At 38.1% G+C, this 27,013-nt stretch overlaps 1 protein-coding gene across 1 annotated transcript in view; it reads right to left on the bottom strand.

Annotated features, from left to right (window-relative positions):
* The window catches only part of LOC113547488 (double C2-like domain-containing protein alpha), a 34,980-nt gene extending 15,099 nt beyond the window's left edge, over positions 1-19,881 (bottom strand). Inside the window, exons 1-5 of the mRNA XM_026947853.3 lie at positions 19,558-19,881; positions 10,768-11,096; positions 10,205-10,284; positions 4,183-4,257; positions 2,142-2,251 (exon numbers count right to left, since the gene is read on the bottom strand). Coding sequence (XP_026803654.1) covers positions 2,142-2,251; positions 4,183-4,257; positions 10,205-10,284; positions 10,768-11,092 — 590 coding nt within the window. The 5' untranslated portion in view covers positions 11,093-11,096; positions 19,558-19,881. The remainder of the gene's footprint in view (positions 1-2,141; positions 2,252-4,182; positions 4,258-10,204; positions 10,285-10,767; positions 11,097-19,557) is intronic.
* Between the last annotated feature and the right edge of the window lie 7,132 nt (positions 19,882-27,013).

Consider the following 27,013-nt stretch of genomic DNA (forward strand, 5'->3'; position numbering starts at 1 on the left):
AATGTAGAAGTCTTAAAATAAAAATCTATAACAAAGTTTGTACTAAAAAATAAATAGGATGCCTAAGACTTTTGCACAGTACTGTATATTTTTGGTTATATATATAACTACTCTCATACACACAGAACACCCCAAAAAGTCTCCAGAAGTTGTTCACACCACGTCTACCTATTTCTACTGAAATAAAATCTCTTACACAGATACAGTGTGACGTCTTTGTTTAGTGTTTGCTTTTTCTGTCTGTTTCTGCAGAGGTGAATATTCTGACCTGCCTCAAGCTGTCTGACACACACACACTCACACACACACACACACACACATACTTGTTCACTACTCACAAGCTCTCTGCTCTGAGGGTCAGTGAAATAAAATGCCCCTCAGAAGTAAAAGTGACCTCAATCTGTCACTACAGCTGGATGAGAGACACACACAGAGACAGGGCGAGGGAGAGGGAGAGAGAGAGAGAGAGAGGAAAATAGACAGTAAGAGAGAAAGAGTGAGGCAGAATGAGGAATGGAGAGAGAGAGAGAGAGAGAGAGAAGGTGCTGAAGGCTTGATACAGCTCCCTTGATACGGCATGATACAGCAGTTAAGGCACAAATTGTCACCAACGCGTAGATCATGGAGTTTGGATTATTATTGGTCAGAAGAGGTTGATTAATTTTCTATTCCAGCAGCTCTAAACGTAGTGCAGCAGTAAATCACAGATTTATATTAATGTGCTCGTTCTAATAGGTTATTGTTTAACAGCTCAATCACAGGTACCTGTGTATGTGTATGGCTCCACATAATCTAAAACTGACAGCTTAAAAACTGGATTATCTTTCCCTCACAACTTCTGGACATATATGACAGTGAAGTGAAAGTGTGTAACCTGCCAGGAGTTCAGAATCCAATCGTTTCATCCAAAAATATGTTTGTCACCAGTCAATATGTTACAGTGGCTTTCATCATCGTCTGAGTGTGAGTGAGGATTAGGATGCCACACTGTGTTTCCAAGTTATGATGAAGGTCACATTTTTTTTTTTTACCCAGTGTTTGAGCTGACCATCTTGAAGCCATCACAAGGACACGATGTCAGCATGTCCAGATTTTTGGAAGCTTATGTGGGTGCATGGGAGCAGAGCTAGCATAAACAGGAGCTGGTCTGGCTGTTTGTCATTAGAGTCGATTTTCAGAGGTCAGACACTGGACAGTGGGGTGTTTTGACAAACTTCTGAAATTACTTTGGTTTAAAAAAGAAGTTTTGAAGCTGTTTCTCAGTAAATAAACTAAAGTCACAGTGGTGGATGGGGGCTATTACTTATTGAACGAAGGACATCCTTGGAGACATTGCTTATTTTTGGAGAACAAAGGGCATCCTTGGAGATATTTGCTTATTTTAAGCATCTATTTCTATAAAGAAGCAAATTATCTGTAAATCCAAGACAATTTCAAGCAAACTAGAAAAAAATGGAAAAAAAAATGTCTAGAAATAGAGTAATAAGTAACAAATATATGTGATACACTGCCATATTTGGCAATGACCATATTTCAGATACTAAGTTACAAGCCATCTCAGATGTTTCATGAATTCACCATGATGTCTATTCATTTAGCAAAACTTTTATCCAAAGAAAGTATGGCAATACATAGAAGTACATAGCTAAAACATTAAGGGCTAAAGGTATTGTTCAAGGGCCAAACTCTCTGGGGTTTGAGCTCACAACCTCTTTAGCCATCAGCTTGAGCTACTGAGTTATCAGTGTGCTAGCCACCACAGGTTGATGCAATCCCACTAACATGTAAAAAAGCCCAAACTCCAAGCTGGAGAGCGAGTCCAGGTTCCTTATCTGCTTTAAGGATCACATAAGACCAACACCAGAAGCAGATACTGTACCATTGTTGGAGAACCAAAAGTCCAATTGTCCAAAAGTCCAATGCATCTGTACTATTTAAGGTTTTGTCCAATATTGGTATACCAGCCACAAGACCATTTTTCCTCAAGCCCATCACGGGTAGCAGTAATGAGGAGTGTGAGAGTGACAGCCCAAGCTGTATGAGATATGGACCAAAAGTAAAATGTGATAATCATCAGTGAACCACAGAGAAGGGAAAATAAACTCGACTGACAGACATACAGAGGGTTATATTTATGCTACCTGAGTGTTTTTCTGTACATGTCCTCCTCCGTGATACCGCAGTAGGTAAGCGTTTCATTCCACACAGGGTTCAGGGTGTTCTTCACAATCTTAGTCTTCAGCTTGTTTGCCTACATGGATAAACATTGACAAATGGGTATAATTAACACCACAATCTCCAACTGGATAACCTGAAGAAGCACTATAATTTTAAATCATTACTCAATAAAATGCATGATTTTACCCCAGTAAAAAGACGCAGTGCTTCTGGGTTTTTAAAAGCATGAGAAGTGAAAATTACCAGAGAAAATTGCTTTCTCTATTCAGTCTAGCTCCTTCAGTAAAAACAGGATGAAATCTCCACTATTAGTCAGAGAGTGCCTGCTAACAGACACCATGCATTATCCTGCTAATTCACCCTTGCCAGCTACACCAATTTAGGTAGAAAGAAAAGTACCACATTGAATTTCTTTTCTTGTCATGGACAATCCAACACAATGACTAGCCTCTGACATTCTGTCTCAGAATAGCTGGAGTTGCATCTGTTAATTCTGCAGAGTTAAGACTCCATTCACTGAATTGGTGTTTTGGGGGGAAACGGATTAAGAGTTATACCACAACCACTGTTTGAATTCTGGATTCTACGCTGGTCAGAAGGTGTTGATTAATTTCCTATAACAGCAGCTCTCACATTAGTGCAGCTAATACCTCATCGTTTCCATAGTAACAGCTCATTCACAGGGACTTGTTTGGTGGACGCTCTACATACTCCAATAATAGGTGGATTTTGTGTTATTTAACAAAGAAAAATGTGTTTAACCATTGATACGGTTAAGTTTTTTTTATGGAAGGAGTCTCCAGTGTTATCGCTCTGTAACAATCTTTTCAGACATTTGTCTTCATGACAGAGGAGTTTACTTTTTTTTTTTGTTTCCTGTTAACACAACAAGCTGCATTTTTTTTTTTGTTTTATTAATTTCAAGCGAGAAAAAAAAGAGAGGCTGGTGAGGGAACGATTGTTTATAGCTGCTATTACGTAAGCGATAACAGGAACAAACTTGTTGCGAGGACATTAAATGTAAGAATAAATAGATGAAAGTATTAGGTGTCATTCTTTAATAAATAATTTAAAAAAACAAGTAGAAATCAATGCCAACAGTGTGAATGGGAATGCCTTCACTGCCAGCAAGTCTAGTCCTTCTTGTTACTAATTTGTATGCATGCAATACGCAATTTAAAATATACTTAAAACAGGAATAAGCTATTGAGGCAAACTGGGTTGTGTATATGTGAGAGGCAGTGTATTTTTACAAGATGTTAAAGAAACAAGCTTTAGGAATTGTGCCAGTCAAAGCAGTAGGTACACCGATCCAAAAGCACCGGCACGTTTCATCATTTGGCTCGGAGTTTGGAGAACAGGAAGTGGTCTTTTCCCCCAGACTGTGTGCTCACATGCCCAAAAATAGGCTGTGTGGGTGGGATGAAGCCCTCATCTGACCAGCAGGATGAAACCAGTCCTGCTGATGTCCTCATTAGGAGGCATGGTGAACAAACTCTGTGCATGTCTGATCAAGGTTATTAGAGGTCATTTAGTAATGGCTATTAAATCTAGTAAATAAAAACAAAGGGAGAGTGTAAGTGCAGATAGTGTGTCTCTGACATACAAAACCATTTCTATTGTAAGATATATTGCAAAGATTGGGAGAGGGAAAAAGGGTGTAGATAATGTCCATATATCAGAAATGTGTGTGCACCATGGTGACCCTGTCTCTCACTCAAAGGCTGAGAAAAATAATAAAATGTGTCTCCCTTTACCAGTGCTTATATTCCTTGGGCTAGTTTCAGGTCTTTTGTGTGTTTTTTTAACTATATCTTGATATGTGCTATTACAGATCAGCTCCATCCCCCAAAGCTGAACTTAACCAGGAGAGAAAAGATCTCTCTATTACTGTCTCTCTTTATCCTGAGGAGATTTGTGGATGTGTGATGTAAATAACAGCCACAGATTATCCCAGGCAACAGTTTATCAGCAGAGGACAGGAAAAATGAGAGTAGAACAGACCTTGCAGGCACCAGGGAGCAGGTGGAGCTTCACATAAGGGTCAGCTAAACCATTGAAGTCCATGGGCTTCAGACCCTGTAACACAGAGAGACACAGAGATGAGAGAGAAAGATGTACCTGGTCCATCTTGAGTGCAAAAAAAAAATGGAAATGTGTCCTGGAGAAATGGATAAAATGTCCAAGATATATTAGCAATGTCTTGGTGCATATGCAATTATATTTATGTATATTTTCTCCTCATTTGACATTATACATGCATTAATCAATCTAGAACCGATCACCCTGAACAGCCAAGTCACCAAAATATGTTTCATAGAGTAATACATTATGATTGCATCATTGCTTTCAATCTCAATATGCTATTATATGCTATTATATGCTATCAGGCATTAGGAATTCTAGTCAGATTTGAGATTTTTCATGGACTTTGGTCCCAAAATGTTCCAATATTTTCCTGAACGAAATTCTATTTAGGTCTTTGGTAGAGTTCTAAGCTCAGCCAGCGTTTTAAATGTATATAACCATGAGTCTATAACAGTAAGGATGTCTGTTGTAACGTTTTATTAAAACTGAGGATTAAACGGTAATTGATTGGTTATACTGTTGACTTTAATGTTAAGGCAGCCTGCAGAGCAGAAGCTGTCATGTTTTTAATCATGAAAAGAATTGTCCTGGAAAATGGTTTTCTAAAAAAAGACACTTGAATTTCAAGTGGACCCATATTATATTTTCTTCATAGAGGCAGAGTTCTCCCATATCTATTAACTTCACCTAGGATTACTTTACATGACAACTGTTGAAATTGTTTCCAAGAACACTAATGAAACTGTGGGAGTGAGAGATTTTCATGAGAGAAATTGGAAACTTATATTAAGAAAGTATTTCTCATGAATTAGAAATGACAGGAAGCCAAGTGAAACCATGCAACGCATCAGAGGTGGCTAGCATCTGGGGACTAAAATCAAATTATTTTCCTAGTCGCAAAGGAGAGCATTGAATAAACAAGTACACTGTGTGTGTGGTGCTGTTATGGTAAAATAATAGCTCATCCTGAAGTGTTTTATTCCACTTATACCACAGCAATTTGATAACAATTGCAATTTTTTTATTTATTAACAAAGGATGCATCATACTTTTTGTCCATTTATAGTTACATTTAATGTTCTGGAATGTCTTTGAAACAGGTTAGTTTCTTCCATAACTTAAATTATAGCAGCTACGTTCTCACACCAGCCACTCTTTTTTCTTTTTCTTGAAATTGAAGACAAAAAAAAACTCCTCTGTCCTGAAATCTTTCCCATGTCAGAAAACCTAAAGTGACACTGGAGATTCCTTCCATAAATGTCTAATAAATAACTGTCTCCTTACGGAAAACCTCATGTTTTTTTAAAATCTGTTTATTTGGAATGTCCATCGTACAAATGCATACCACTAATGGTCAGAGCTTTTGTGATAGAAAATTAACCAACACCTTCTGACTAATAAGAATCTAGAATTCAACACTGCTCTGGTATAAACACATCTTCTAAACACATCTGTTTCCATATTGATATTCTCCATGTTTTCTTCATGGAGGTAGAGTTCACCCATATCTATTAACTTCCTCACTGTCCAACTTCAGTGGCACTGTGCTTAGGCTTAAAGTACTTCATAAGTCTTCTTTATTATAGTGTCACATTGTTGCTAATTTGTATTCCTTCCCCATTTTGATCAAAGGACTCTGTGTGACAAGGATTAGCAGAAATATGCCTTGACTGATAGGCATGATGGAACAAAAACTCCAGTGCTGTCAATTTGAATTTAATAGCTCACATTCATCAGGTATATTTGCCTTGTCACTGTCCATTAATCTCGGACTGACTTATATCACATCCCTTATTGTGGAATCCTTTCTAGTTAGATTTCAATGTTGGTGTTATGGCATGAATAGAAATGTTCTGGTTGTCCTTCTTTTCTGGGCTTTTTAAGGGCGATAGTTTCATTGGTACATGCAAAAAGAAATAATGTATTTTATTTATTAATTTATTAATAAAATAAATAGATTTGTATGTGAGATCTTTTTTTAAAAAAAAAAGAAACTTTCAAACCCTTGGTCATGTAAACTGAAGCAGCATTTCTGTCCTACAAATGGTTGGTTTTGCCAAAACAGAATATTCTGGAAGTAAATCACTTACACTGATGTCTGAACTGAAAAGTCTGTAAGGGAAAATGCACTTGTCTGTAAATGAGATCATGATATTTTTGATCCTGCATACTCCACCTTACTAATACATCCTTGCAGGGTTTGGCTTTAACCATGGTCTAATCTAACCTCACGTCAATGGTCAGTGTTCAAACAGTCACCTGTAGGCAAATTACATGGTGAGAGATCTCTACAGACAATATAGGGCAATGGTTATTAGACCAGTCCTCAGGGCCCTCCAGATGGTCCAGATTTTTGCACTATACATATTAAAAAGAATAAAGATGTTCAGATCAGCAACAGTTTTATAGTCTTAATTTGTTCATCCACATGTACTATAGACCCAAATTCATTATGGACCCAGGTGGACTACAGACCCAAAATAATTATGGATACAGGTGGCCTATACACCCAAATTCATTTTGGACCCAGATGTAGTATAGACCCAAATTCACAATGAATTTAAAGGATTATAGACCCAAATTCATTTTGGATTTAAAGGACAATAGACCAAATTAATTTTTGATTCAGGTGAACTATAGACCCAAATTCAGGCCACAGATCCAGGTAAATTAAGAAACCCATGTGGACTATGGATCTGGGTGAACTGCAGACCTTGACTACAGACACAGGCTGACCACAGTTCCAGGTGAACCATTGACCTAGGAGAACTATGGAGCAGCATTGACAGCTGACTCAGGTGGACTACAAACCCTAGTAGACAAGATGTAGAGCCAGAATAACTATAAAACCAGGTGGACTAGTATTATGGCTGACTATAAATCCAAGTGGACCATAAGATTCATACTGACTATAAGACAGAGATTGACTATCCCTTAATGTGACTTTGGTAGGCCAAAGAACAAAGTGGACTATGTACCAGCACTGACAGTAGACTGAGACGAACTGGATTATGGATCTGTGGTAACGGGGGCATGGTCATGCATCTGCTGCAGATGGAGGAGGCGGGTTGAATGTGCAGTTAATGTGTGATGATTCTCAACTGTGTCTTATTACCACCAGTCTACTTATGTGCGTTTCTTTGTGCTTTCAGTAACTGGCGTAACCAGAGAGAGAGTGGCATAGCTGGAAATTCCGCCTGCCTCTTGAGTCTTCCTCCACACTTATATACAATGGGTTTTACAGTGGTGCTAAAGGGGGATCAAGCAGGACTCAGACACCACCATCGAAGCCTCCCCACTCAATGACATCATAAAGTCCCTTGTGAGCCACCACTGAACACAACATCAAGCGTTCCTTGACCTGCATAATGACTTGAAGCCCTTGCACAGGGCCTGAAGGACACTCTGGAAGCTGCTGCAGCCTTACACATCTCACCAAGACGGCAAGGAGCTTTTCTAGCATATGGCAGCTGCATGGGAATGACTGGAGGATGAATGGGCTTTCTGACTCCTCCCCTTGCTATCTGGGGAAGCCCAGCTTGCCACCTAGCAGCTGCAACCAAGGCCTCCTGTTGTTGGTGGTTGCTTTGGGAGGAGCGGAATGTGAAACAAATCCCTGAGCTGGTGATACTGGAGCAGTACTCCCTACAGGAACTGTGGAGTGTGCCCAGAGCCATGGCCTCATAGCAGTGGGAACATCTCAGTGGACTCAGGGTGTAACCAGACCACTGTCCAGCAAAGCCTGAGTCAAAGCAAGGCATTGGATAATGCATAACTGGTGAAAGTGTAGTGTGTGCATGGGGATGTTCACGAGTATCCACTAGTGCCAGTCATTATTAAATTCCAGGGGCAAAAACATAGAGTAGAGGTAGCGATTCATCCTCGCCTCATCCATAAACTAATTCTTGGGACAAATTGCCCAGGGTTTTGAGCATTAGTACAAGAAATGTTTGTGGATGAGTCCTGCTGGAGCGAGGCATGGTGTGGAATGTGCACAGCATTGGCTGAGGAGGCAGTACTGGGCCGTCAATGTCAGCTCCATGTCAGGGGGACATGGAGAGTGGGGAGGGCTCCATCCCTCCCCCCAATTGCAGGGATTCCCCTCAGGAATTTCCCTTTGGAGCAGTCATGTGATGAGACCCTGAGGCACACCTTTGACCAAGGAAGAGACAATTGTTGGTACCGATGAGCCATAGGGAACTGCTGTTCCATGTGGCTCATCATAATCCCATGGCTGGCTATGGACCTTCTAACAGCGAAAATGAAATTCAGTACATTCTCGAACTGAGAGCAAAAATCCACGCCTTAAGTCATCTTACACAGAAGAATTTGCACCAGGCCCAAGAACGACAGTCCCAAATGTACGACAAGGGTTACTTGGCTATGGGAATTTGCACTGGGAGGTAAGGTACTTGTTTTATGACTACATATTACGTCGAGTTTTAAATTACTCATGAAGTGGTAAGGACATTTTGAGGCCACACGGCAAGTCGACCATGAGATCAGGTGGTTCCTGTGGCTCTGGTGATGGTGGTTCCCTAGAGGGAGGAGCTGGGACCAGAGGTAAATCTAAAAGGTGCAGCCCAATACATCCCGGTCACCTGTGGAGACCACCTCTCACTGCCCCAAAGAGCACAGGTTGCCAGGTTGCAAGGGGATTTTTCCGACGTGTTTTTCACATTTATCCACCTTTATCATAGAGCACCACACTGAGACTCCTCAAGGCATGGTTGTACACAACCGTCAGTATTGTTTACCCAAACAAAAAAAAATGTGGTTCGGGATGAACACAAGGCTATGCTCAACATGGGAGTAATCGGAGTTTCATAGTGATTGGAGCAGCGCTGTGGTCTTGGTGTCCAAGACCGACGGGTCAGTCCATCTTTGTTTTTGTGGATATTTTTGTGGACTTTAGGAAAGGCAACATGGTGACTAAATTTGACACATACCCAGTGCCATGCTTTGATGAACTGCTCTATTGGTTAGGCATGGCTTCATTGGATTCAATGGCTCCACCGCATGAAAGACGCCAGCACACGGATCACTCACTGGCAGCTGGCACTTCAGCCATTCAAGTTCCATTCAAGGTGGTCCACAGGCCACAGGTACAGATTGGAGTGGCAGAATACTTCTCCCACAAGGTGGTTAGTCAGCTGCAGGGCAGACAGCTCCCCAGCCTGAGTGGGGTGGTGGGGTTTTGTGGGTTTGGTGGTGTGGGTGAGCATCAGCTGTGGAAGAAGAGTTTTGAAAGTGTGCTGAAAAGGAGCTCTGCTGAAATTCCACCAGTTTTCCTCCACACACACATATACACCAGATTCTACAGGATCCAAATGAACAATCAACCCACATGGATGACACTCTTAGAAAAAACAATCAACAATCAAGGTCTCTTCAAATTGTTAAGGGTTTTTGCTAGGTTGGAAGTCTTTCTGATGTACAAACCCTCAGTTGTAGGGTTTTTTTATAGGACCTTTAGAGGCTTTCCCATTGGGACAATATTTTAAACCCTTGACCTAAGACTGACCATAGACTGGGTGAGTGAACTACTGATTATGGATCCAGGCTGACCAAAGCCCCAAACTAACCACAGATCCAGGTGGACTATAGACCAACACTGATTGTAGACTAAGAGATTATGGGAATAAACTCAGGTTGACCACAGATCCAGAACTATACACCCATGTTCACTATATTTTCAGAATGTAATGGATCCAGATCCACTATAGATCATCAATGAAAGAGGGGTCCCAAGATGAGTATTGCTTGAGGTGGACTAAAACCCAGCCTGACCACAATCGAGATGGGGATTCTTAAATGACCATTTACTTTAGTCCACAATTCAGCTTAAACTAACCACAGGTCCAGACAATGACGCAAGCATTACAGATATTATCAAAATAGTCTGTTTCCAGGGCCAGGGAGCAGGAAACGTGCTTACCTTGGCACGGAGGACGGTGCAATGCAGGGAACTTGTGGATGACTCATACAGCAGGTCAAACTCCAGAGTGCCCAAAGAAGCTGCAACAGAGATAAAGAGAATTCAGTCATGAACAGATTTAATACTGGCAAGCCTCTTACTGTATGACCTTGTTTAAAACCAATGGTTGTGACCCTCTGAAAGGAGGGAATTTAAGCTGTTATATGATGGTTAAGGTATTTGTACTAAGGTATTTTTAAAATCTTGTGTACCATGTTCTTTTTTCTAAAACCTTATACACTACCTGACAAATGTGTAATCTGAGGGAAAGTTGGCATGTTTCAAATACAAGTAACTAATTTCATTACAATAAATCAAATAATGACCCACTTAATTTATTAATTCTGCTGTATCAAAACTAAATAATTTTAGAATATATCAGAATTTTGGATGGTGTGCTGCGCAAGTGGTCACTCCTATTAAGATAGGCACATGCCATACGTTACCAAGCACCCATGCCTTGCAAATTTCTTAAGAAAAAATCTTACGATGGTGCAAGTTTTTATGCTGTATATCCGACTCACTGTTATCATCACTGTCACCGCTGTCAATCTCCACAGATGTTTCCATGCTGTTCATCATAGACAGTGTCCCTCCACCCGCTGCTGTCCCTGGAGACACTGGGGACAGGAGTCCCCCTCCCCCTGATGCTCCACCTCCAGCCGATAGTGCTGTAGATGGAACCCCTGCCTGGTTTGGTGACAGCGAATCAGAGACAGAGGATGTAGGGGACAGGCGGGGAAAGTAGGCAGAGATTTGCCTGATGGGCCTAATGGGGCCAGGGCAGACATTAATCGCCATGTGCTCCTGGATGGAGATGGTCATCCGCTTTCCCTTCTGCACAGTCATCTAGCTAGCAAGTAAATATAGATGGGTATTAGATTTTGATACTTATTTAACAGTGACCAATGAGACTGTCCAACAACATGCGAGTATATTGACCATTAACTTTTATTATGTAAATAGATTATATTTTCTAATTGGATTTTTTTGTAAACAAGCCTGGTTCCTATAGAACAAGAGATTGATTTGAATCACACAGCCTGAAGGTTTAAGGAGTCTGTTTGCTTCCTGTTTCAAAACACATCAATTTTATTTGTACAGCACTATTAAAAGACATTGTCACAAAGCAGCTCTGCAGAAATTCAGATAAATATTTTGATCCCTAATGAGCAAGCCAGAGGTTTGCTGGGATGATGGAAGAAACCTTCTACAAAGAGAATGGGAAGCCATACCCCTCGGGGTCACACTTGATGGTGGGATTATAAATCATATATAGGTGTAGAAGAGTAAAAACAAATAATAGTAAGTGTCTTGAAAGGATTATTAGCATGTGCATATATGATTACAGCAACAATTCTTAAGTTTGACTTTGACATAAACAGTTTTTTGCAGAATGTCATGTTAATTACTGTTTTGTGGGATTAATTGAATATGATTTGCATCAAGTATATTTAGGGTGCATCTACACAGTATTCACTATTAAGTCCATTTAAATCTGACTGCATTTCCCATCTTAATGCATTTCATTTGTCCAGATGTGAACACAACCATCACACTCAGACTAAAACAGCCAGTTCAATCCCATTCTAAAGGTGATTTCACTCTGATTTAGACTTGACACATAGACTACTAGGTGATAAAACTGACCTAAAAAAAAAATCCATGTTCGATTTCATTGACTACGACAAGAAGAATTGAGAAATGTTTCTGATTCTGAACTCATCATAAATGTAATCTGAGCACTGGCTGGATTATGAAATTCCAGCATCTGAGTGTATGCTGAAAAGAGCCAGAGGCCAACCCATGAACTGTTATTTTAGTACTCCAAATCCAAGGCAGACTTGCTCTGAGAATGGCTCCTTTATTCACTGGAAATCAATTAATACTCAGCTGACAAGTAACATTATTACAACATTGGGTGTTTTTTCAGCAGGTCAAGCTGAAACATTAAGGAAATAAAGTTCCTGCTATTATTTTCCTCTATACCGCAGTGTAGTTTAGTGCTCGAATCTGACTGGTCAGAAAGTGTGCACTATTTTCGTATAACAGCACAGGTAGTTCCGGCTGTAGCATGAATGTTAATATTATTGCGCTCGTTCTAATATGTTATTGTTTCTATAGTAACAGCTCATACAAAGGGACTTGTACTGGCTAGAGGGAACAGAAACTAACTTGTCTGTCGGAAAGTCTATGGGAATGATTTGTTATTATAGAAAAGATAACATATTAGAACAAGTGTGTTAATATAAACCTGTGATTTGCAGCTGCACTATTGTCAGAGCTGCTGTTATAGAAAATGAATCAACACCTTCTGACCAATCAGAATCCAGAATTCAACAGAGCTGTAGTAAAGTATGTAATAATGATTTGCTTCATAATGTTATTGACACAACATTTCCAGTTTAAAAAAATAATATTATGTAAATGTAACTGCTAACATTCCTTCAACTCAGAATTTTGCAGAAATGTTGAAACATTATACATATTGTGTTAAACATTTGTTTGCTTTTTAAAAAGTTCCTAGATCTTTCAGACAATATTCTGCTAAACTAAAATTGTTACCTGGGTGGTTTCAAAAGCCTTCTGGTGCTGCTGTTTTCTAAGTGACACCTATGATGAGAATAACTACAAACAGTATTACTAATTGGTCAAAAATTACTATCTGGCCTGATAAAGCAGAATAGTGGTTCATTACATTAATATGTCCAATATTTTGGTCTTTGTCAGAGAAACATGAAAATGCAAAGCACAGAAACAGATGTCTTACAGTGCTAAAAGCCACTAAAAGCTCGGTAAGGACACAAAACGTTAGTAATCTGCCAGATATCTATGATATCTGCAATACGCAAAGTTAACCTGATAGTCCTGCTTACTTTGCATAATATGCTAAACCACAGCTGTCATTTGTCATCAGAACTGGTAGAAATCAGTTTGGTTTCATATCCATATATAATCTATTCAACTATTTATCATGCTTAACAGTGCCAAAGCTGTGCTTTCTAAACATCCCTGAAGTATGTGAGTGCATTGCATTTTGAAATTATTCTTTGCTATATAATGCATCATTCCAACCCCGTTCTGGGAAGACAAAACATTAATAGCTTTCTTTTAAATGCCATTTACAGACTTTCCCCATTTTCCCCATCCCGTCTTGCTAAAACCTCAGTGTGTTACCATGGCTTTTTGGAAAACTGCCTACACCAATGACTTGGCAAAAAAAAAAATTAAAATGTATTTATTTTTTTTTTTTTTTAAAAAGTCTTTAAAAACCACATCTCTGAAATCACTTTACTGAAACATGCAGTGAGTGAAGGCAGGAAATTCAGCGGGATGCTTATTTTGGGAAATCTAAGAATCATTGTCAAAATTCCAACTGGGAATAAGAGCACAGGAAGACAAGATTAACCTAGGGCAATATTAAAAAATTGCTCTGGACCAAGGTGGCAGGTGGAAAAACACAAGTGTGTGAGTGGTGCTTGTTTTTTTTTTACTTTTTTTCTTGGTATCCAAGATCTTGTTTTAAAGCAAATAATTGAAAGGAAATTTAATCAGTTTCCACAAACACAGGCATGGCAAACAAAGGGACAGTGTAAGTGCAGACAGTGTATCTACAATGTACTGAACCATTTCTGTTGTAGTGGGAATGATACAGGTATTACAGTGATTCAAGTCAGAATACTTTTTGCACAGGTATGCTATCTGCATCATCACATCACACAGGGGAGAGTACTCTAGTCTGAAATGAGAATCAAAGACTGTGTGTAGTGCTGCCAAGTGTGTTTTTTTAAATAAATAAGGATGGGATATCAAGAGAACCAGGGGGAAAAAGGATGGTCTGAAGCTCAAAGATGTGGACAAAGAAAGGACATGTCTGTTAGCATTGGAGCAGGACATGTTTACTGCTTTCATTCACTCATATTCAGTAAATGCTAACTAAATTCATTATGAAATATCACAGACGGTAAAAACAAAAATAATAGTAACTGTGTTTTGGTGGTCGGCAAAGCAAAATGGATGAAAAAAGAAATGTTTCAGATTTACTCATGTGTTAGTGTAGACTAGACCTTTGATGGCTGTGTGAAAAAAATACTGAGTACTGGGCACAGAAACAATTGATATGCTAGTCACAGGCTAATGTTGAGGCTAACTTGCTGAGAGAATAAACGTAAAATCTTTCAAAGCAAAAAAAAATATATCCTTAAAAGATTCTGTGGAGAAAGTGATGCCATCTTCACATGGAAACTGTCTGATAGCCGAGGTGCTGAGAAAAGGAAAGATTTTCTTGTATGTTAATGCAGACATGAGCTCATTGTAAAAGAAATATTTAAACCTGAGCTGGTTTGCTGTGCTAACAGATGGTACCGAGGAGCTTGACTGAAATGAAAATGACTCTGAGCATGTAGTGTCCTATAATTAAGAGACACGCCAATGGAATGAGAACTCCAGTGCCAGAAAGCTTCAGGAGAGTGACACAACTGAAAATAAGGACAACATCATGGAGATGACCTTGGCATGAGAATTCTACGTATAGTGTATAGTTTGTGTATAGAATGAAAGCCCAGTGAGGTCAGGGGTCATTTGTCCTCAATTACCCTGTGTGTGTGGTGTATTTCCAAGGTGTGAGACTGAAACATTCTCAGTCTTCTGATCATTAATTTCCACTTCATTGTATTCAATAAACATATTTACACAAACATGAAGCAATCTGTACATTTCACAATCAGCTCCATACATTTTCTCAAGAGACTTCACTGGCTCAGGAGGAACTGCAGTGTGTTTTAATCACTCACTTCATAAACCACATTTATATAAAGCCACTTCAAAGTGTGTATTACTGTGATTTTATCATGCGATTTTATCAAGGGTGTTTTTATGCATGAGGTGAAGTGGAGTAAAACCCCTTTAGCTGTGATAAAAATCATGTAACCCATGTTCTCAAGTGGGTTATTGTTTTTATAAATCGGCGACAAAAACAACATTTTAAAAAACAGTGTTCAATAAATAATAATAATATACTGTATATAAATGATTATTCCCCCATGCAATGTAGCTGATCACCATTGTTTCCCAACAACCAATCACTCATCACCATTGTTTTCTAATGACTAATCACTGATCACGATCGTTCCCAACAACTAATCACAGAACACCATTGTTTCCCAACAGCCAATCACAGACCACCATAGTTTTCTTTACAACTAATCACTCATCACCATTGTTTTCTAATGACTAATCACTGATCACCATTGTTCCCAACGACTAATCACAGATCACCATTGTTTCCCAACAGCCAATCACAGACCACCATCATTTTCTTTACAACTAATCACTGATCACCATTGTTTCTCAACAACTAATCACTAACCAACATTGTTTCCCAACAACCAGTCACTCATCACCGTTGTTTTCTAATGGCTATTCACTGATCACCATCGTTCCCAACGACTAATCACAGATCACCATTGTTTCCCAACAGCCAATCACAGACCACCATCATTTTCTTTACAACTAATCACTGATCACCATTGTTTCTCAACAACTAATCACTAACCAACATTGTTTCCCAACAACCAGTCACTCATCACCGTTGTTTTCTAATGGCTAATCACTGATCACCATCGTTCCCAACGACTAATCACAGATCACCATTGTTTCCCAACAGCCAATCACAGACCACCATCATTTTCTTTACAACTAATCACCGTTGTTCCCAAGTTTGATATTTCTTACATTTCTTATCTATCGTTCTTTCTTGAATCATGGGATTATTTCCATGTGAAGTTCATGTGACTTTACTTTCCGGGAAGAAAAGGACGAGGCGTTAGAAGGCCAATGAGGAAGAGACCGAATGAGGCGAAGACGCAAAGTTATCTCAAATGACATAAGGGCCACAATTATACACCCTGTAATGAAGCGTGGCTTAACTATGCATGGTAGGGACACATCATAGAGATTAGCCTGATGTGACTCCACAGTATCATCAAGAATCCAGACATACAGGAGGGAAAGCTGGTGTGTCGTCGTAAAGCACCTCTTCATGGTATTTCATTAACCTCGGTCAATATAGAACTCATACTGTACCTGTTCATCAGTTTCACTGCTTTCTACAGGATTGAACAACTCCCTCAGGCTAGTGGCAGAAAAACAGATTTCACGCTTCAGCAAGAGAAATCTGTAATAGGGTGATAGCAAACAATGCTATCAAGCTACAAGAGATCGAGAACACTCACAGATAATGAAGAGAAATCCAGACCTGACAACCTTATCCTTCATGAGAACGCTGCATTTTATCATCAGAGTATGCTGCTGCAACTCGTCATTCAAAAATACGAACGTTGTGTAGTTGTTTTGAACTTTTTTGATATTAACTGACCCCCTGGAAGCCCCTCCTCCTACCCCTAATTTTGTGAATGGGTACCAACAGAAATAGCTGTGATATAGAGCGTGTGGGAGTGGGATTAAAACAGTCTTGGGTACAACTTTACGTCAGAATTTATGTACTGCCGCAGAATAATTATAGCATTGTTTCCAATATTGTCAGAGATACACAACACTAAACCACAGATCTGAGACAGACTGCATGTGATTGTGGACACAAGCCACTGTAGGAGGATGAACAGATCTGAGGAGGAAGTGACAGAACAGGAATGATGAGTGTAATTAGAAGTGACTGAGGCAGACAATGAAAGAGAGAGTGAGAGAGAGAGAGAGAGAGAGAAAGAGAGAGAGAGCATCGGATCATGTCGTTGTTTTTTCCCCAAGACACAATCTGTCAGCGTGTGTATATCGCACAACGCATGAGGCACGCTTTGTTTTGAAAATCACTGTAATTGCATATGAGAAAAATCAAGGTCAATGCTCTGTGTGTGTAATTATTCAATGTGGGAGTTCATTTTATGACTATTGTGTAAGTTATATGTTGTTATTTAATTGGCAGATTTTTTATTTCTAAAAATGACTGGCAATATTTCTGCAATTTGGACACATTATTGTTCGTTTTTACATCAGTTTTAGTATAATGTTTAGTATAACGTTACTCTTAGATTGCGAGAGCATCGCCAAGTTTGTCAATGAATAATCAGTCAGATCGTCAGATCCAAAAATCCAAGTCCACTACCAAGAACTTTTTTTTTTAAATCTTCTTAGTTAGCAAAAACACTTTTTACTCAGTTGATCCTGATAACTACCTAACATTTCCTAACATTAAGACTAACTTTCCGGTTCTAACTAGCTAACCAAGGTCAGTATCAAGCCAGCTAACATTAGGTAAACTAATTTCTTCATTTAATCAAAACTGGCATCAAGATTTGCTAGCAAGCTAATCAAAATTTACATTATTTACATACTCAGAGCCTGTATTTACCATTAAACACTATAAAATTTGAGGTATAGAAACAGGAGAAGCAGGTTCACTTGGTTCAAAGAATTCACGGTAGGGGAAATTCAGCATTTTGCATTTACGTGGCTGTGAATGTACACGTCAAGAAGATTCAGATTCACGCTGCGGAAAATCACTTCTTCAATCAAAAATACTAAAATTATCAAAATCTCTGAAATCAAAGGATTAACAACCTGAATTTCTACAATGCAAATTTTCCATCACACAACTTCTCTACTGCTTTCATTTTCTTGACATGAAATGTTTTTTAACCAGAATTTTTCATTTAAATTCCTTTTTGAATTCAGGTTCCGGTGAATCTAGCTTAATTCACAATATAATCTCAAACAAATCAGAAATCCAAGGTTTATGTTAATGAGTTCCTTAAAATGTTCAAATTACTCTGTTACACATTATCTTTTCCAAAGTAACAGCTCATAGAGAGGGACGTGTATGGCGGATGCCCCTAAGCGTAATAGCAAACTGATTTAAAATGTGTCGTTATTTAGCAAAGAAAAACATGTTTAATTAAAAGTTACTATAAAATGCTAAAACTCACAAGTATCATGCTTTGATAAATAAAAATAGTGATTGTCGATATATTGCTGTGGTATAAGTGGAATAAAACGTGTAGCTGTAGTAGGAAAATAATCAACTTTGGCGTGTTAAGAGGAACTCCGCTGCGTCACACCACCCTGTTTCTCAGTATTTTACTATAACAGCAACACACCCAGCTGTCTATTCCTTTATTATGACAGATTTGCACTGTGCTACTGATTGTAGTTATTATTTTTTTCCTTTGTTTGCACTAAGGATATATTCATGGATCACTGATCCCAGAGGATTGTTTCACGTGACGCTCTGAAGTGGCTTCACTGCACGAGATCCAATTATAGATTCAGTATGAAGTCTTTTTAAATTCAGCTCAAGTGACGGAGTCACAACTCCTGCAGCTAGGTTAATAATATTCTGCATTTCAGATTCCTGCTTTCATGAGGATTGCATGTTTCCTCTGCTCTTACAGTCATGAATCTGACCGCTCATGCACTCACACACACACACACACACACATACACACACAGACACACACATTCTCTGATTCTCATTACAAAGTCACTACATGGTCTTATTTATAGAACATTACGACACCTTGGATTAAGAGAAGCAAAGAAAGAGTGTGTTGGGGAGGAATGTACAGCCTATGATTATTTGTGATGAGGTCTAATTATATGCATGCCTCAAATGTGTGCGTGTGTGTGTTTGTGGGAATGTGATTTATTCAACAGCATGGTTTTCTGGTGTAAAGCATAAGGGCAACAGTTCATTAATCCAGGCTCGACCGTGGGATAAAGGGATGAAAAACAAATGACAAACTCCAGACGGAGGAGAAGCAGCAGTGACTGCACCAGTACACTAGGCATGAGATGAGAGAAAAGTGCATGAAGTAGGAAATAAAAATGAGGAACTGAAAGTCCTTCATAATAAATAATGAGATTAATACATATTTATAGTGTAATATTGTTTCCCTTATGGAAAACATGTGATTATACGAGTACTACATGAAGGTGCAACATGTTATGCCCTGAAATTGCACATTGTCAAAATCATAAGTGAATATAAATTAATTGTCTGTACAAATAAACTACAAGAGAAAATAATATGAATAATTGAATATGAATGTCAAAATCACAAGTGAAAACAAATGAATCGTGTCAAAATCACATGTAAAAATAAATGAGTCATGTGTCAAAATCACATGTAAAAATAAATGAGTCATGTGTCAAAATCATATGTAAAAATAAATGAGTCATGTGTCGAAATTTTCATGTGACTTTTCTGTAAGGTTTTTTGAGCAGCTATAATTATGAAATCACTATTTCATAGTTTTATGTCATAGAATACATTATAAAAGCTTGTGGCGCTTTTTTCTTACCTCTTTAAAGTGTAAAACTTCTGAAATCCAACAGACTTCAACTCACAGGTGGCAGAGGAAAGACAGAAAAGAGAGAAGATGCACTTATTCAGCCTTCATCCAGCTTCAGCATCAGCACCAGAAGTTCAATTAAAAATGAACAAGAGAAATTAAGAGTGCATTGAAAGAAACAACAGAAGGAAACAAAAGAGACAAGAGAGAGAAAGAGAGAGAGAGAGAGAGAGAGGGACAGAGAATGAAGAGAAATTCCTGAAGAGTGTATGGTGTTGTGTTGTGTTGTATGTGTGAGACTATCTCTCATCTCCCTCTTTCTTTTTTTCTCCCCCTCCCTCCAGTCTTCTTTCACTCCTCCTCGCTCTCTCGTTCACTTCACTGCAGTATCGTGAAGCGATGCCTCAGAGCAGAGTTTCAGCTCTCTCTCTCCCTCTCTCTCTCTCTCTCTCTCTCTTTCTCTCTCTCTTTCTATCTATGTAACTATCTATCCATCTCTCTATATACAGTCAGGTCCATAAGTATTTGGACAGTGACACAATTTAATTTAACATAATGTTGCCACATTAGGAATTACAGCTATTTTTTACATAATACCTACATTTTCACAGGCTCAAAAGTAATTGGACACTTGACTGATAAGCAGTTTCTTGGCCAGGTTTGGCCTGGTTCTTCATTATTTCATGAAAAGTTAAGGAGACAAAAGATCTGGAGTTTGAATTTGAATTTGCATTTGGTAGCTGGTCATGGGAACTCTCAATATGCGGTTCAAAGAGGTGTTGATGCAAGTGAAGGAGGCCATCATTAGGCTGAAAAAACAAAACAGACTGAGATAGCAGAAACTTTAGGAGCGGCCAAATCAACAATTTGGTACATTCTTAAAAAGAAGGAATGCACTGCTGAGCTCAGCAACACCAAAAAGCCTGGAAGACCACAGAAAACAACTAAAGTGGATGACCTCAGAATTCTTTCCTTGCTGAAGAAAAACCCTTCACAACTCTAGCCAAGTCAAGAACACTCTAGATGAGGTAGGCGTATCATTGTCAAAGTCTACAATCAAGAGACGCCTTCATGTATGTAAACAGAGACGGTTTACCACAAGACGCAAACCACTGGTAACCCTCAAGAGCAGAAAGTCCTTATTAGACTTTGCTAAAAAAAATATAAAATTAAAAAAAAAAAAAAAAAAAACACTCTAAAAAAAAAGCTGACGCCAGTTCTGATGCAAGACTAACTTGTACCAGAATGATGGGAATAGACAAGTAGGGAGAAGGAAAGGAAGGGTTCATGATCCAAAGCACTCCACATCATGTGTCAAATATGGTGGAGGCAGTGTTATGGCATGGGCATGTATGGCTGCCAGTGGAACGGGCTCACTGGTGTATATTGATGATGTGACTGCTGATAGAAGTAGCAGGATGAATTCTGAAGTGTATAGAGCTATACTTTCTGCTCAGGTTCAGTCAAATGCTGCAAAACTGATAGGACAGCGCTTCACAGGACAGATGGATAATATAAAAATAATCCTAATATTTATGATCATGTTAATTTGTCCAATTACTTTTGAGCCTATGAAAATGGAGGGACTCTGCAAAAAATGGCTATAATTCCTAAACTCTTAGTACAATATTTTTGTTAAACCCCTTGAATTAAAGCTGAATGTCTACACTTCTATCACATCTTGACTGCTTCATTTCAAATTCATTGTGGTGGTGTACGAAGGTAAAATTACAAAAACTGTCACTGTCCGAATACTTATGGACTATATATATATATGTCTCACTCTCAATCTCATTCAAGTCTCCTCATTTCGTCTCTCTCTCATTCTCTCTCTCTTTCTGTTGTCACTAATTGTAGTTACAATAATGGCACCTCAGTCTAAGTGACAGACTCTGTGCTATTTCTTGCCATCTGGTAACAGCTTTGGTGGGTTTTTTTGGGATACCGTCCCACATCCCATTCCTTATCTCACACACACACTTAGAATGTCGAGCATCAATGCCCACTCACTCCCTTTTTTCTGCCAAGGGGCCATTTTAGTGCACTAGCGCTGAAACGATAGTAAGAAGTCACAGTATAATAAACCTCCACCCTAATAATCAGATTATTCGGTAGAATAATAAATTGTACATCTTTTTATGGCCAGTAAACTGCCACGTAGGAACAGTTCTATACCTTTTATCCTCAAGCTATGAATATGCATGAATATGCAAATTAGCCTGCTCCTGCCATTCCTAATAGCTAGGAAAACTAATAAAAATGTAAAGTTACCATAACAATAAACAATATATTTTTTGTAATTTTTTTTTCCAGATTTTGTGCATCCTGAAAGAATGTGATGTTGAACTGTCATAGGTGAAAAAACATTTTTTATGACATCATAACAGAGCTCATACAAATCCCCGCCGGATGAGTGCGGTCTAACACTTCCTCCACATCACCAGACAGCTGAACATGAGCTAATAGATGCGTGTGATTGGCTAGTGTTGCTCTGATTGACAGGTGAGACAGGAAGTTGATACATAGGTCAGGTTTTTGCCTTAACACCTGCATTTTAATGTGGATAATCCCCATTTGCATATAATCACAATATACCATTATACCAATATAATCATTACATCTTTTTTGAAGTTAATACACAAAAAAACACAGCTTGTCATGTTGCTAAGAAACCGTGACGTGTAAACTCCTCTGTCCTGCAGAAACGTCGGAAAAGTTACAGCTCTGCCTCTGCCTGTTACTGTTACTTCCATAAACGTCTCCTTATAGAAAACTTCACCATAATCCGGTTTCGAGTCTGTTTATGTGGAGCGTCTGCCAAACAAGTCCCTGTGAATGAGTTGTTTCTATAGAAACGATAATGTCAGAATCCTGAATTCAGCAGCACTGTGATGCTCGTACATCACACACACTTGTTTCATTCCTTGCAATGATTGTTTCTAGACAATTCTATTGTTGTACAGTCTAAAGTGATGGGCAATGAAACACAGCAATTAATAGTATTGAACTGATGGAGCATTATAGATGTGAAATGAGTCCATAATCACCACACTATTCAATGCTGTTAATGACATTTTTGCCATTATGTGCCAATTAAAAGAAATTTATTCATTAACCTGTGGCAGACAGGAAGACAACTTAGCAAGGATTATGATTTTTCTCTTTTATAAAATGTAGATATTTATATTTCGAACTTGCATCGGAGGTAATTTAGATGCAGACCAATTTTCTCGCCTCTGATAAGGGTGAAAAAACACTCATTTTCATATTTTTCCTCCGGTTTATCATGTGGTAAAACATCATTTGGTTTATCATGTGGTAAAATGGTAAAACATCCTTTCCCAAATAGTTTTTAGCAGCTATAAACACATAGGGATGCTTAGAGAGCGTTCAACTGGGAAATATGCAAAATTCTCTAATAATGTTTTTTTTTTCTGTTAATACTGACTGTTAATTCAACATTTAGCGCACTAATCCAAATCTTTAACAGCCTAATGCTATTAAGCAGCATTTTCCAATAAAATGCTTGCACATACACGTGTAGAAGGAACTCGATAATAACCATTAACGCTAATTCTTTTATATAGTATTCTGCACTATAGCCCCCGCCAGCCCAGTTGCTAGGCAACAGAGAGGGACCTCGAAAACCCATCGAGATCATGACTGCAGTGTTTTGAGTGTTTGAGCAGGTGCAAAGCGGAGCGACATTAACAGCATCCCATGATGAAATAAAAGCAACACCATCAGCAAGAAAGACCAGCAGTTCACATTTCTGGTAGTTTATTAGTGCGATGTGTCGAAGGTCATCAGAAAGCATTCACTCACACTGATAGAGGCAAGAGCCGCCTGTTCTAGAAGTCCTTTTACAACTTCAGTAGACATCATTCAAGGTTTAGAGCAGCACACATTCCTGTCAGGGTTTTTTTTAATACACATTTCACATCTCTGTTTTTCTCTGTACACTCAGAAACGTTCTGGGGATTCCACCGATAATCCTGCTTTCCAGTCTGGAATCTGATCTTTTTGTCATTGTGACCCTGCTTTCCAGACATTTGATCATAATCAGATGGAAATCCATTGTTGGTCTGTCTCAAATCTTATGGATGTGGAGAAAAGAGGCACAAGGTCAGTTTTGTTAAATTGGAAAAAAAAAATTGATGGCTGATGTAAAAATGTACCATTTTTTACCAATTTTTCATTTTATAGGAAATAATATCTTCACAACTTTTCTGGTGTAAGGGCGCTGTGTACACGTACATAACATTTGTAATATTTAGATTTTTTATTCTTATTTCATTGTAGTTTATTGGATAATTCACTTCTCTATGTCTCTCAAGGCGCAATCTACAGGCTGTTTTTATTTTATTTTATTTTTGATGTCTTGGAGGTTGTTAGGGAGCTATAGAAATGATAGCGTATATATAAACGTGTGATTTGCAGATGCACTAATGTCAGAGCTGCTGTTATAGAAAATGAATCAACATCTTCTGACCAATCAGAATCCAGAACCCAACACTGAGTCCCTCAAGGTGCTATACTAGGCTCTTGCTTTTCTTTACAGGATGTTTGAGAAGGCAATTTTATATTACAAATCTCTTGACATTTACAAATGTCCACAAGCAGAATTGGTTTATTCTGCATATGTCTTTTTTTTTTTTTTTTGCCATTGACCTATGTTCCTTTTGAAATGAGTTTTGGATCTTTAGCAATTACCAACGCTGAGTCAGTTCACCACTCTGCTAATGATGGAGCTAATGGCCAGATCACTCCAAAGTACTTATGAGGTAAAGTAATCATTGAAGGTTCAACAAGAAAAAAGAATGCATCTTAGTTTAAGTTCTAGCAGTGTGTTTTTCAGTGTTATACTGTTGTATAATTAGATCACTACTCACTACCTTTACTAGTAAATGCTTCAGTAGATTATTGTCAAAAATTTCTATCTTAACTAATAAAATCTTGAATATTTCATTCACTAAGAATACATTTCTGTAATATTTCTCATTGGGAGATTTATATTTATAAATGTTTTATTTCACTGATTTTGTTTTCGTCCATTTGTGATCACAGCATTATCTGAAATGTAACAATTTTAAGAAGGCTTTAAGCTCCGCCCACTTCATAATCACATCATGTCATGTATCCCTGAAAAGCTTGTTTCCTGTCATGTCGATTTCCTTTATAAACTTTATAAACTATATCGACTAGAGTGGAAATTTATAGAAGCCTTGAACAACAAGGTGTTAAAGGGTTTTTGTAGTTCTATGGCGTTATTTTGACTTAATGTCTCATTATTTCAAGATATTATCTCATTACTTTGACTTAATAACTCATTAGTTTAACTTTGTAAGTCAAAATTTTGACTTGTAATTTGTGATTTCAAAATATTATCTCTTCATTTTGACTTAGTATCTCATTAATTTGCATTACTCAGTATTTTTAAGTTAGTAACTCTTTATATAAAAATATTATCTTCTTATTCTAACTCAGTAACTTGTTACTTTGACTTAGTAAGTCATTATTTTGACTTACAAACTCATAATTTCAAGATAGTAGCTTATTTTGACTTATTTTGACACTATTTTATCTCAGTAACTCATTATTTTGACATGGTAACTTAACTTAATCTTTGACTTAGTAACCCATTATTTTATTCAGTTATTAAATAACCATTTTAATTCTAACATCATCAAACCTATATATATATTATAAATTATATGAATGCAGGCATATTTAATTAAATGTAGCCTCATTTGCATGTTTTAAATGTGTTAAATGTGTTTTTTTTATTAATTACTCTCTTCACCTGTAGTGTCCCACCAAAACAAATACAATATTGGGCCTGTTTCTAGATATTTTAGGTTAATATAATCTCTTTCTACTGCCATTGCTTATTTCAAGCACTTATTTCTAGAATGAAGCAAAATGAACATTTCAAGGTTGAAATTATTATTATTATTATTATTTAAGTCTAGAAGTAGGCTTATTTCTATGTTTGCAGTATGACCAAAAAAAATGAATCATCTTGGGGGAAATCACGTGTGAAAATAAAGGAATCGTGTAAAAAAACTAAATGAAATATATGTAAAAAAATAAAATAAATAAATGAATAACATGAAAATAAAAGAATCATGTAAAAATCATGTAAAAATAAAAGAATCATGTAAAAGCAAATAAACAAATAAATAACACATGCAAAACTAAATTATTCATTGGGAAAAATGTACGTGAGAATAAATGAATCGTGTGAGGAAAAAAAATCACGTGAAAAATGAAAACGCTTGTACTACCTGTGAAAAACATTTGAAACATAGCATGAGAAGTGTCTAAAAACCACCTTTTCTTCAAGGAGCATTGTTTCATCAACAAGATAAATTTGATCAGCTATTAACATATCAAATATAAAAAAAGATATCACATATTCACTAAATTAGTACCACTGTGTATCACATGTCCTGGTGGTGGAGCCGAGAGGAAAAGCTCCTGAGCAGTGGAGTATTTTGGTTCTTCTCCTGATGTAATTGTAGTAAATGTTCATTAGCTCGGGATCTGAGTGCGTCTCGTGTGTCTCTCAGCTTGTTGACGCCATTGTGCATCTGCTGTGGGGGCGATCGGCTGGCAGGAGAAAAGGAGCCTCTGCGGAAATCTTTTGGCTAGCTAAATTATTCATTCATCATCTTCACAGTGTGAGTGCTTCAACAGATAAACAAACACATTTCTGCCTTTTTTTATGAACTTGACAGTGAGAAACCAGCAGGACATGTAACAAATGATTTATTGTTTATTTACTCCACACCACTGTGGAATTAGTCACAGGTGACATCATTCTGTAATGAGCTACAGGTTGATCCCATTTGTGCATTTTGTTTCCCAGCTCTAACATGGTGTCCCTGGAGGACTAGTGGTTAGGCCTTGGCGCTCTCACCGCTGCAGCCCGGGACCCCAGCCCCTGGGGATGCACACGACAGTGCACTCCCAGTGCCGGTCCCAAGCCAGGATAAAATTGGGGAGGGTTGCATCAGGAAGCGCATCTGGCATAAAAACTGTGCCAAATCAAATATGCAGACCAACGAGCCACTGTGGCGAACCCTAACACAGTGCTTCTCAAACTTTTTTGAAAACCTATTTTAAAAAAATCTGGCTACTAAAAATCATTGATTTGAATGATTTTTTTAAATTGAAATGAAAAATTTTAACAATTTTGAAAAGACAATTGTGTTGCTGAAGCATTGAGCAGAACATGATCGGGTGCATATATCACATGAAGCGCACATACGCTATTAACAAACTGTCCTTGGCACTGTCAGTGGCCTCATCAACTTGAAGCGTAAAGCATTTCCCCTTTGAGCTGTTCCTCCAAGTCGTTCGCAAGATCAAAAAATTCGTCTTGATATGGTGTCATTAGTCACTGGGATAGTCTTTCATTTCAGGACACTCGCCTCATCAAGCATAACTGACACCATACCTA

This window comes from Pangasianodon hypophthalmus, chromosome 12, assembly GCF_027358585.1.
Source record: "Pangasianodon hypophthalmus isolate fPanHyp1 chromosome 12, fPanHyp1.pri, whole genome shotgun sequence".
NCBI lineage: Eukaryota > Metazoa > Chordata > Actinopteri > Siluriformes > Pangasiidae > Pangasianodon > Pangasianodon hypophthalmus.